This window comes from Gavialis gangeticus, unplaced genomic scaffold (assembly GCF_001723915.1).
Source record: "Gavialis gangeticus isolate Ggan-Ray unplaced genomic scaffold, GavGan_comp1, whole genome shotgun sequence".
NCBI lineage: Eukaryota > Metazoa > Chordata > Crocodylia > Gavialidae > Gavialis > Gavialis gangeticus.
In genome coordinates, this window is record NW_017729032.1 from 236,686,022 (window position 1) to 236,699,018 (window position 12,997).

General features: G+C 39.3%; 1 protein-coding gene across 5 annotated transcripts in view; it reads left to right on the forward strand.

Annotated features, from left to right (window-relative positions):
• The window catches only part of ROBO2 (roundabout guidance receptor 2), a 787,363-nt gene that overhangs the window by 751,554 nt on the left and 22,812 nt on the right, over positions 1-12,997 (forward strand). For 3 of the 5 annotated variants that reach the window (XM_019525121.1, XM_019525122.1, XM_019525123.1), the window contains 2 exons: positions 2,679-2,861; positions 7,648-7,818. In XM_019525121.1, the coding sequence (XP_019380666.1) occupies positions 2,679-2,861; positions 7,648-7,818 (354 nt within the window). The remainder of the gene's footprint in view (positions 1-2,678; positions 2,862-7,647; positions 7,819-12,997) is intronic. The other 2 variants (XM_019525124.1, XM_019525125.1) reach the window with 1 other exon arrangement.

The following is a 12,997-nucleotide window of genomic DNA, read 5'->3' on the forward strand; positions in this document are numbered from 1 at the left end:
TATATATATATATATATAGTATCTCTTCATGTTTCATTATACAGATTGCTAAGCCTTTTTGCTTTCATTTCTGTATGATGTTCTGTGACTCCTTGATTGTTAGTTCAGAAATTGTCCTTTCAAAAGAGGTTCTGTTTAGCTGTTCTTTGTTCTTACCTTGGCTTCTTTACATCAGGCAGAGTCAGAGAGAGTCTATTGGAAAATAACAATTTTGTGTGTTCTTCTGGCAAGTAGAATCAAACTCTGTCACTCTCTGTTGCATTTAACACACTTTCTGTCTGTCAGACCTCCACAGACCCCTTCACTTGCTTTTCTTGTATCTTAGGAGTGCATGAACCTGTGTTATTACAGCCTGCCACTTCGCTGACAATAGAAGATTTTGGTTACTGCACCGCTACAAAATAACCCATTGTTTTCAAAAAGTTAGTGGCCCAGAAATCTTTTCTTCTCCCTCTTTCTTGTGGTGCAGGGTTTCTTATTAACTGAACTGGTATGTAGTCATTATACTTGTTCATTTGCTTTGGCAGGATACCTTTTAATAGCCTACAATACCACCCACATGTATCCTATCAATTTGGGTGTCATAAAAAATCCCTAATCTAAAGCTTACTTTCTTTTAGATGGCAGTCTTTAATAAATGACACCTTGTATACATAATGGAAAAGAGTTTGCAAGACAAGTCTCAACAGTTTACGCTGCTCAATTTGTGCATACACATGTCTATATATAATCACATTTCTACTTCATCTTCACTAACTCTTGAGTAAATCCGAAATCATGATTTCCCTCTCCAAATGTAGACAAGCATATCTTGGAAAATCAGGTTTTGTGCTGATGCACATGTTTATTTACTAACATATCCAGTGCTGTACAGGGTGGGGGGGTCCAGGATTTGGCAAGAGTGGGATGCACCCTTGCTGTAGGAGTTGCTGCACCCCTTCTCCCAGCCTCCTCCCCCATCCCACAAGTATGGACACGCCTTCCATAGCAGTATGGCTGCTATGGCGGCCTCTGGGGACTTTTTAAAAGTCCCCAAAGCATATAAGAATCCCCTCCTTTCCCTCCATACTAAGAAGCACATCTACTTTCCTCCCTCCCCTCCTCATCTGCTGCTACTGCTTTCCTCACTGTCCCAGGGCGAAAGCAGCTGGGCTGTGTGAGAGCTAGGAATAGTGAGAACTGTACCAACTGAAATGGGCAGCGAGTGGCAGGGGTTGTCACCCCCCCTCTGCCAGGGAGCAAGCATGAGAAGGGGGAGCCCCTTGCCCATCATCTCTCCTGCTGTCGTGGTTCCTAGCTAAGCCCAACCCTAGAGCTGCTTTGAAACTTTTCTCTACCCCAGACCATGGAGAAAGAAGTGGCAGTTGGGAGGAAGGGGATGTGCTTCTGAGCATGGAGGGCAGGAGGTGAATTCTTACATGTGCTGGGGACTTTAAAAAAGTCCCCCAGAGGCTCCTGGGCTGGACATAATCTGAATGGGGGTAGCATAGCTGTGCCACTGCACCCCCTCTGGATCCACCCTGGTGATGTATGCCACCATTTTTTTAAAGTATCGAATGCTCACAACTTCAGTTGAAGGCCGTATGTGCAATAGGTGTTCAGCACCTTTGAAAAACAAAAACAAATTGAAAATGTAAGATATAGCATACTGTACATTGTAAGTCAAAAGCCATACTTCATATATTAAACTTAGAGACAGACGAACAAGAGAGAGGATGTATTCTCCAATCATTAGTAAATAGTTAACTCTTTACTGTATCTCTGAAAAGACTTGACATGTTATTTTTCACTTGGTACCTGCCTCTGAAGACATTTTCCCCCATACAATAGCGATAATGCATAACCAGACCATGAAGCCAGCATTTGAATCAGTGAGTGACTCTATTAAATTCAAAATGTATTTTCTCCTTTCCTGCAGATCTATTTCTAAACTTTTAAGAAAGAAACTCTTTAATTTGTTCAGTGAATTACAGTGAATTTAAGTGTAGCAAGTGGGGACTAGGCTGGGCTGGCATGGGCACTAGGGTGTATAGTTAGCTTTTCAGAGGTTGTAAGTTTGATGCCATAGCCAAAGTGTTCATGGCATGGCCTGTCAGATTCCAACAAATCTATGAAAACTTGCTAAATACCTTGCCACAAGGACATGAGGGGAAAAAAAGGAATCAGATACAGTTTTGACACAGAGACTTCATTATTACTTTAAAAGCTTCAATTCAGAAAAAAATATTTAACTGTGTATAAGTTCATCCCTATTCAGGTCAGTTTTTAAGCATGCGTGTTCTCACTTTATGCACATTCACTGAGGCATAAGCACATTTATGCTTTACTTAATTAAGGTCCAATATAACAATCAATACACATATACACCCACGTATATCTTACTTTACAACATGTGGAATCAAAACTAGATCTATTTTATGCTGCCTTAAATCCAGAATAAATCTACAGACTTCCAATAGAGGCTATTACAAAGTTCTCACTTGTTTAGAAGGTATGTGCTGTTTTGTTTATGTGGTCCAAACAACTGAACTGCTTGACAAACTATGAATGAGATTCCAGCTAGGCCTAAAAGATGTTTTCTGAGTAGACAGGAGAGACTTGATGGGCCTTAGAGCTATAAATGAACAGCTAAAATATGAAATGTCTACAACTCACTAGCCCCCTACATTTGTTTTTAGGTTCAATGGTAAATGGATGGGGTTCTGCGTCTGATGAGGACCGTAACTTTTCTAGTCATAGATCTAGTGTAGGTAGCTCCTCAGATGACTCCATCTTTACCAGCGGCAGTTTTGCACAAGCACTGGTTGCAGCAGCAGATAAAGCTGGTTTTAGGCTGGATGGAACCAGCCTAACAAGAACAGGTTTGTAGACTCAAAAGTTGATGCTTTCTGCATGAAGGGCTTCTCTTCCTTTCTTCCACTTCTACTTTTCAGTGAACCTGTCTCACTCAACATTTATCTAACATGCATGGAAAAAGGTGGATGGATTTTTTTTATCTGCATAGTTTAATCAAAGCTTTACACTGTGTGTTAATTTTGGCAATCCAGAGCAATGAATAGCACAAGCTTTTAATTACAACCTTTAGTCTGCTATTTCTCTTTACTCTGCCTCCGCTATAGATTTACTGACATGTGTTCCCTTTTATATTGCAATGAAGAGACTACTAATTTTGCCATGCAATTTCTGATGATTTAGTTTTTGCAAAATCCTCTCACAATCAATAATGTTTCTAGTGATGAAAAGCACTGCTGTCTCCATTACTGCTTCTCTATCACCTCTCACTTGCAAAAGCATTTTCTGGGAAGACTCTAAATGTGGGGTGAGGTGGTGTAAGTTTATCATTAACAGTGCAACTATTTAACAGCCCTCTTAATCAGGTGCCTCTGCAGGCACTTAATTCAATACCTAATTACATTTGGATTGCTGAATATTAATTGAAAATGTATCAACTGCACCTACAAGTTAAATGTAACAGTCCAAAATGACTCTTGCTTTTTAAACAACCCACATTGTGCTTCTACAATAAAGTGGTAAATAGGAATAAATTTATAATTTACAAGCCTATGTGACATTTTTCACATGTTTGTTTCTAAGAGCACAAAGTAAAATTTAAGTTAAAAAAGTGTTTTGGATAAAAAGAGAATTGATTCGCATTTGAACAAAACAGTGAAATAAGTGTTGCTATTTATTTAAATCCAAAACCAGACTGTTAGAACTATGTGAATTACAGATATTTGTTCTTTTTGTTAGGTATCCATTTCACATTCCTCCACACAGGTGTTGCAGTGGTCCCATAATGTTGGAACTTTTAGTATTCTTCTCATATAAATCATACATGTCAGTAAATGACTTGCAGTTAGGAAAATTGCCCAGAAACACAGGGGCTGCTAGCAAAATTTGTGTATATGCAAAATAACTTTAGTGACTTCATGGCTTCCTGACTAAAAGCTAGAGGGGTTGTGGCACCCACCCAAGCCACCTGCAAAGACATATGGTGAAATCCCAGCTTTGTTTACATCAATGGGAGTTTTGCCACTGACTTGCGTGGGGCCAGAATTTTACCCAGGCTTTTCAGTTAAGTTCATCATTCTTTAAAAAGAGTTATTTCACAATTGAAAAAGACAACCCCTCATATTTCTTTGTTCTATTGGGGAAACATTGATTGTTGTTTTTTCTTTGGGAAAAAAAAGCTAATGTGCAGACATGCAGCTACACCAAGCAGGCAGCGTTTGGCCAAATAAAACTGATTATTTTGCCTCAGAAGACTCTGCAGAAAGTCATGTGTAAGAAAAACAACCTTTTAAACCCTTTCCAATATTTGTGTGCTCTTACTCAGGTTGAATCAAGCCTAGTGAAGCTGTTGCCAAGATTTCCATTGACTTCAATGACCTTTGGATTAGGCCTGTTAAGAGGAGCAAGCTCTGGCCCTGTCACACATGCACACACTTTAACATGTGTCATATTTCACAGTATATCTGTGCAAGGAAGATGTATCTTCTTTTGTCAAGTGTTGTATCATCTTAGCTTGAAAAACACCCAAATAGGTTTTGAGTAGGTGTTATGCTGCAAGACAAGTGATTGTATGCACTTTAAAAATGGCATATTATCCTTGTGATAAGCCATTACTTTCAGTATATGTCAGTATATCCTATTGTCATCATATAACTGCCCTGGCAATAATTTATTATTCTTTTCTTAAGATTCCGAGTTGACAGGAAAAAGAAATACTCCCAGGTTGTGTCCACACAAGTGTGGACATTTGGTTCTCCGGGGACAGCCAGCAGTGATGCACCTTGTGCCGCTATTTGTCCCTGGGGAACACCTGTACCACATGCCCTCTGGCAAGTAGCAGGTTACCCCAGGTGGGGTAAGGGAGACCTGGAGTCATCACTGGGCTGGCCCCAGCAGCCTTATCTGGGGTCCTGGGGGCATCCTGGGGCTGCAGCAGTGGTGATCCTGCCACTAGGAGTCTGGCCAGAATGTGGCTTTGCCTGGCCAGGCTCCAGTATTGAGCGGCATGTGCTGCCCCCAGTTATGCCACTCCACTTTTTCTTGTGCAGGTTTTTTTTTTACTTCTGCATATCTTGGGGTCAAAGCCCCACACTCGGTCTGCTTCCTTGCAGTGCAGAGAACAGCTCCATGTGCAGTATGTGACACCATATACTGCACAGTGGCACTCGTCTGGACACGGCCCCAGAAGCTAGTTGTAGACTAATGACAATGTGATACCTCCTACAATACATCCTCCTAGGCTAGCATGTTCTATTAAACAGTATATTGATGCAGTCTTTAAAATGAATATTATCTTGTTGCTCTACCATAATCACTCCTTCATAGTGTAACAGGGTGTTTTTCCAGCTGAGAAGACGCAGCATTCTTTCTGACACTCTTTAGGGAAAGAGTCTCCAGGTCCTAATTCTTTGCCTATTCTGCATAGACATTTTCCCTCAAGTAGAAAGTGAGTGTAAAATGCTATCCCTGATGTGAATGGAAACTTCTCAGTTGATAGCATTTTACATTCACTTTGCATGCATGTGTCTGACTATGTGGAATGAAAAACACTGGAGAATCAGTTCCCAATCATATGATGCCTTATACTTTTAAAGGGCATCATGCTCCTTGCCATACTGTCCAATGACTTGTTTTTTCTTTTTATTTTATAACACACTATGACAGGAAAATTCAATTGCAAATCAAGAAGAGCTCAGTGGACATGCCCTTTGCTCTATATGAACACATTTAATCCACCACACAGAATTTGGCACAATTGAGCAGTTTTTTGCTTGAGAGACTCCAGATGAGAATAGCAAAGGTAGCTCAGGTCAGATAAGATTTGCAGTGAAAGAGCTGTGTTGGGAAGCTTGCACCGTCACCTGTCTGCCCTGTGTCTGATTCATGTCAGTGCTATTGTTATTAGCCTCTTATTTCCATGGGTACATGAAACAATCACAGAAGCTGACATTACGAATTAAAAGTCAAACTTATGAAATCACTAACATTCAGTGAAATATGGAACTTCATCCTAGACTCACTCAGTTGTGCTTATATGTTAGTAGGAGTTTGCTTTTATAAGATATTTCTTTACAATGTGAGTGAAGGGTGGAATTTCAGGGTCATCTCTGAATATCTCAGCCACAGTATTTTCAAATTAAATCCTTAATATTTTGTTCTTGTCTTTTTATGATTGTATTCCTATCTAGAGACAGTATGAAACCATAGAGAAAATAAGATACTAAAAAAAAGCAATTCTCTCATGTATGAATACATGATAAAAATTAAGAAACTGTGGGCAATATTTTGGACTGTAATTTTGCACTGTTCTTTCATGAAAGAAATTGCCAATATCATAAAAAACAACATAACTGAATTAATATGGACCCTGAGTCCTGCTAAACCAGGGGGTAGATTGAAGTGAGATTAGAAGAAGATTGTTCAGAGCATTGCTGTATTCTGGCTGTCTTCTGCCAGTATTTTAGTCCTTTAAACACTTTTACTAGGCAACATAGTTTGGAGGAACCCAGAGGTGTCTCTAAATTACACCACAGGTCAGAAATAACATCCAAAAAGCATGGGGTTAAATAGAACACAAAGTACATACAGTACTTTGTCTCTGCCATGAAGTCCTACATAAATTTTGTCCAAAACCAATGAGTCTCCAATGAGCAGTGTATCTGCTCAGCAAAATCAGCATATCTGATTGCCTGAAAACTTTCAACACTGGGTAACATTAAAACAAATAAGTTCAAAACAAAGCCTGTTTAAATGTGACAGATGTAAAAGAAATGAAACAAAAAAGAAATGTATTGTGAAAATACATTCTAAAATTCTCTTCCAGCCTGATTAAAAAATAGGCAAACCATGTATTCAGATACCTGGAAGACCTGAACCCAATAAATATGTGTATTTAAAAAGAAACGATGAACGGTGCTCATGTGAATCCTGCTCCAATACTGCTGAATGCTGCCCATTAGAATAGCATCAAGGGTGAAAAAATATATATTGTAAAAGAATTATACCAACCAGTTTGGCTGTCAGCTTTGAATACTAAATCAAGCCAATGTGCATTCATAATTGGTTTCAATAGACACCTATACTTTCATCATATACAATAAAATAAGGGGAGATTATTGCTTTTATTTTGGGAGGCCACTAGTTATACAGGCCTACTTTAATATGTATTTTGTAAAATAAATTATATTATCATTGACATTACTCCATAGACTTAGTTCACTGGTACCACTGAAGATGAGAATCTGGCCTTGTGTATATGCATCCTTGTGTAATCAGAGTGTGTCTATGGAGAATAAATTTTATATGGGTGTAAAACTATTTTCCCCTCTGTAAGAACAGGTAGTTGTTCAAACACATCTGTTCAGCATACAAAGTATGTAGGCATTATAGAACACACCTATTATAATGGATAGAACAGGTTGAATTAAAACAAGAAAAGACCACATAATGCTGAGTTTTCCACTTTGTGTACAGGGATGTACCTAAAAGCAATAGTCATCACTGGGGACCTTAACAAGAATCCTGCTTTTCATTCAAGTTGCCCCTGAGAACTAAAAAATATTCAGTGGAGAATGGGTAGACATATAAAGGACAGCCCAGTTCACTGCAATAATGTTTCCCATATGTTTTTTTTAGGCAAGGCATATCCTTCTTCTCAGAGACCTCGGCCAAGCAGTCCATTTTCTACTGATAGCAACACAAGTGCAGCTGTGAATCAGAGTCAGAGACCTAGGCCTACTAAAAAACACAAGGGAGGCAGATTGGACCAACCCCCATTGCCACACCGTAGGGAAGGAATGACAGACGGTAAGTTCTGTGGGTTAAAATCAGGTCTGTGCTGATATGCTGCAGCATGTACGGTGCGTGAGTTGAAAAAAAAAATGTAGTGTTCCTTAAAGCAATGGGGCCAACCTTTCTATCAGACATGCTGCAGATTAGCTTTACACGTTCCCTACAATCTTTTTCCCCTGCCTGATCAGCTACTCTGCTTTCTGCTCCCTGCTGTGGGCTCTCTGCATAATTTGCTGTTTGCTTTCATCTTCCTGGCCTGTGCTGCTTTTCTAATCTGCTGTTCTGTTTTCTACTCCGTGTCCTGTCTGCCACTATCTCCTCCCCAGTCTGCCATGTACCACACACAGAAACTGCCTGTGCATGATATAGCTTGGCTACCCCTGGCTAAGAGAATATATTTTGGAGTGGGCTTTTTGTTTTGCATCTGAAATCCCTTAGTCCCTAAATCCTCAAGTGAGCAATGTTGAATTAAGAGATATGTAAAATTTGGTTGCTCCATTGATCAAAATTTAAAACAAACTTCTTTGGTTCCTGTCTTTTTAAACTAGCATCTCTTGGATTTCCTATAATTTTGATCCAGGTCTTATCAGAAATGACTGAAATTCACATGGTCTTTCATCAGAAGCATAACTTGTGGGTAATTTTACACAAGCCATAAAACACAGATAAATAGCTGTAGCTGTATTCAGATGAACAAATTCCCAAGAAAAAATTCAAGGCAACCCTTCTGTTTTCTACTTCATTCATGCCATTTGCTAGCCAACAGAAATGTTCAAAATAAGTCATGTCAGGGTCGCCTAACATTCCTGTCTCACAGATTAGTCATGCGGCCCATTTTTCCACCCACCTCAGCCCCTTAGGAGCACTTTCTCTCTTTTCAACTCTCTGGCAGCCCCACACAGAGGGAGCTCTAATCTATTTCTCTCCAACTCCCACTTCCCACTTGCAAACTCCTATTGTGTTTGTTCCTTCTTTTTTAATTACCCAAATGATTGGCTCTCCCACTTGTCTCTGCCGACATATATATATATAATGTTACAGAACCAAGTGGAATATATATATAAATGTGGTTTTTGTGTTACTTTTTTAATATAAAAATTGGGGATTTTTTTATCACAGAAAATCAGGATCCCTGGTTATTAACCAATGTTTGCTTCAATTCACCTGTGCTGAGGTTACAATGTGCGGGACACTCGCAATGATTGTAAGGAATACCTCACAGGTTGCTTTCTTAGTAAATGAAAGGGAATAGTAATCAAAGAGAAACAAAGAATAACTTGCTTCTGCAAAAAAGGGTGTTTGCTGCTAACTATTCTACCATAGGCCATTTTTTGTCCAGTGTATCGTGAGACTGCAAGCACTTGCTAGAGTGGAACCTGCAGTGACTTGACCTGTAATCGAACTAGCACTCTGCACTCTTAATGGTGGCTCAACTAATCCCAAACTAAATCTCATAGTCTCTTCTCAGGGGTTATGCTTTCCTGGAGCATCTGAATTCCCAGTCCCTCAACTGTAAAACCAGTAAAGAAGGCTGCCATTGCCCCCACTTTTCAATTATAAATCACCTTGCAGTTTTTTCCTACACTAACCTTGTTATCAGACAGTATTCATGGTGTCTTGCCTGGCATCACACCAAAACAGTCAGCTCCTAGCCAGGTCTGGACATCCAGGATAAATGTGGTATCTGACGTTTGACAGAGAAATCCTATTTGGATGCATAGGTGGTGCATCGTGGGGTGGGGGAGAGCACACAGAGACACCCCCCCCTTCCCCCAGATTTCTGGGGGGTTCTGTTGAACACGTCTAGGGGGTCTGCAAAAGGTGGCTACGCTGCTGCTGCTGTTCCAGCTCCTCCCACAGACATAGGCAGCAGGGAGCGCAGTGTCAGCATGCAGAGCCTGTTGCAGCTCCCCTTGTGGCCAGAAGCTGCCCATGCACCAGCAGCAGAGCACAGCTCTCAGTGCCTCAACCTGTCCCGACCGCTGCTTCAGTTGGGATGTGGCACCACTGTGAGAGGGAGAGAGACGGCGAGATCCAAAGGGGGTCTGCTCCTCCACTCCCCATTTTTACCAGAACCTTTAAATTGTGCCTTCCTGCTATCAACTCTTACAAGTCATCTATGTTTAGATAGAAAAACCAAAGTACTTGGTAATGCAGTTATGCATCAGGGTGTCTCCAGGGAAATCACTACCCTTTTTGGTTTGCAACTTTTCTGGAGCAGTTGATCTTAGGGAATGATTTTGCTTCCCTCAGCACATGCTATAGCAAAACATCTAGTGATAATGACCTGGGCATAGGGAACTGAGACTGTAAATCCTAGTCTCTCTAATTTTTTGATGACTTAAATTCCTACTTTGTGCGTGTGTGTGTATATATGTATATATGTATAATGTTTTACAGGACACATCTATGGCTACCAGTTTTTTATGTTGTGAAGTGTTGGGGGAGTGGGGTCCAGGTCAGCCTTCTGTGATATGGGAAAAGATTTATTATGGCCCCAGATGCAGAAAGGTCTTTATATAGGTGCAGGGAGACAGCAGTTTGTGTCTGGTAAATATAACTAAGGCAGGGAGTGATTACTGGTGCAGAGCATACAAGTTGCTTAGGCAGAAATGGGGAGTTTTGAAGGGAGTACCTCTTTCTCAAAATTTTTATAAGCAACGGAGGGGGTATCACCTTGCCAGACATCAAATAATTAGATAGCTCAATCAGAGAATGATTGGTTGGTGGGAGCATAAATCCTTACAGTTGAACCCAGACATAGTTCATCCTGGCTCAGGGGGCAAGTGGCCAACACTGTGCAATGGAAGCATTTACATGTAATACTTCCAGACGTGTGTGAAGCCTTATGAAAAATAATACCACATTTCACTTAAAATCATCGGATCATATCAAAATGCTTTATAAATGTGAGTTTCCACATCCCTGCTGGGCATCATATAACAATTGTTCCTATTTTAGAGATGGATAAAGAAGGAAAGCTAAGTTAAATTTCTTGCCGGAACCCACCAAGGAAATTCCTTCCAGAACCAGGAGTTGTAACCGGACAAATACAGATCTCCTGTTCCCATCTCTTTTTTCCTCACCAGTGTATGGTTACTGAGAGTTCTCAATCTGCACTGGGATTTCCAGATGAAAGTCTCTGTAGCCTGTGAAGTAATAATACTGAAATAGTGTTTAAATGTAATGTTTGGTGTTTTTATTTCTGTTCTACTGTCTGCCACTCATTTAGGTTCCACCATATTGTTTTTTTCACATTTGTTCATTTTAAACTGTAATAGTCCTAATTTGTAGAATGTCGTTATCCAACATTATATAATGGCTGCTTTTGCTGGATTCAATGGATGTCCAAACAGAGGCTATACATTACAACTTCAGTAATCTGACTTTCAAATTGCACGAGTAAATGCCAATTTGTGGTTCTGTAAGCTAACCAGCTATGATTGCAATAACATCAATTATAAGAAAAAACATTTTTGAAGCCAACATCATAAAACAATTTCAACATTGGCAGACTCTCATACCCTCCCTCTTCTACCTACCATAACTCAAACACATTCTTTGGCATGAGAGGTCACAGCTATATTCATAACTAAAAAAGTCTCAAATAAATTAGTACTGAGCATAAAGTGCATACCAAACCTGCTGACAGATTATTATACACTCATGCTAGGTAGAAAATAGATATTCCAAAGTGGAATAATTAGCACCCGATTCAAAAGAAAAAGTACAGTGGCACTAGAAGATGCAACTCTTCCTCGTTTTCAGTCTCATTGTAGTTACAACCCAAGACATCATGACACATTTGTACTATTTGTCACACCTTTTCAAGTTTCCTGAAAAGTCTTTACATTGCTGTAATGTACCAAGGATAAAAAACAAAGGGATAGAGCCTCACCAGGTGTTAAGTCAACAGAGATACTGACTTACAGCTAAGGACCTGTCCCAACATGCTAAAAAAATAGCCATGAAATTGACCGTAATATAGTACATACTTATAAACTACAGGTTGATGTATATACATTACAGGTAAGCAGCATGGAAAAACTTCTTAGGTGAATGTCTGTGGCCCTTCCATTTTCTTTTTATCATTCTCAAAATGATCTTGGATTAAATAGAAACCTTAATCTATTATTAGGCTATTTTAATTTTTAATCATATTGTCCACATCTCCAGGCTTTGTCACTGTCCTTGCTTTCTGTATAATGAAAAAAGCACACTTTTTCATTGAAAGCCTAGTTTGAAACCTTGTTTTAAATAGTAGTACCTTAGTGGCTTGGATATAAATCTGATGTTTATGTCACAAAATTGGCTATTTCAGTGTTCAGTTGGCTATTTTATAAGGACTTGAAATATACAGTTATTCAAAAATTTTAACAATTACAAATTTTCACTGAATTTTGAAACCATCATGCAAAAATATTTGCCATCATTAGCTGGATTCATTTAAAATATATATTTTGACATGGGTATTGTTATTGTTTTAATGGTAAACACATTTAAATTAATTTGATACTTTTCAAAATTAGAAATTGGATCAACTTTGATAAAGTTGTGCTTGCAAATTTGAATTTATTCAAACTCCAAATGCCAAAAATGAAAGTAAATGCTTGGAGTGAGGAAGCAGGTCCCAACTCGATTGAAATGAGGATACCCTGACAAATAAAAACATCCTTTCTTTCATAACCTTTTTTAATCACCAGATTACCATTGAATGAGCCAGGTATAGTACATTCAAAAGAAAATAAATCACATGCTTAGAAACGAAAGTCATGACTCATATTCTGTTGATTTTAATAACAGATTGAAAGAGTTAGTGTCATAACAACTGGAGTGCAAGGCTAGTAAGGAAGGGTAAACATTTCAGACTAATATGCATATGCATTTTCTTTAAAAAGTTAAAAAAAAAAAAAAAAAAGCTTCCTAAGGGACTCATACAATTTTTAAGGGAGATTTTTTTTTCCTGCAACTTCAAACAGATCTTTCGTTTCAGTTAAATATTAGTTTGTTCTAAATCTTATTCACGTTTTTTAGATCTTCCACCACCACCAGACCCGCCCCCTGGTCAGGGTTTAAGGCAGCAGATAGGCCCTGGCCAACGCGGAGGTTCGGCAGAGAGAAAAGGAAGTTCTCTTGTGGGGTGTGATCATTGTGGAGGTGGTGGAGATGTGTTGGCAGGTTTTACATTTCTTGT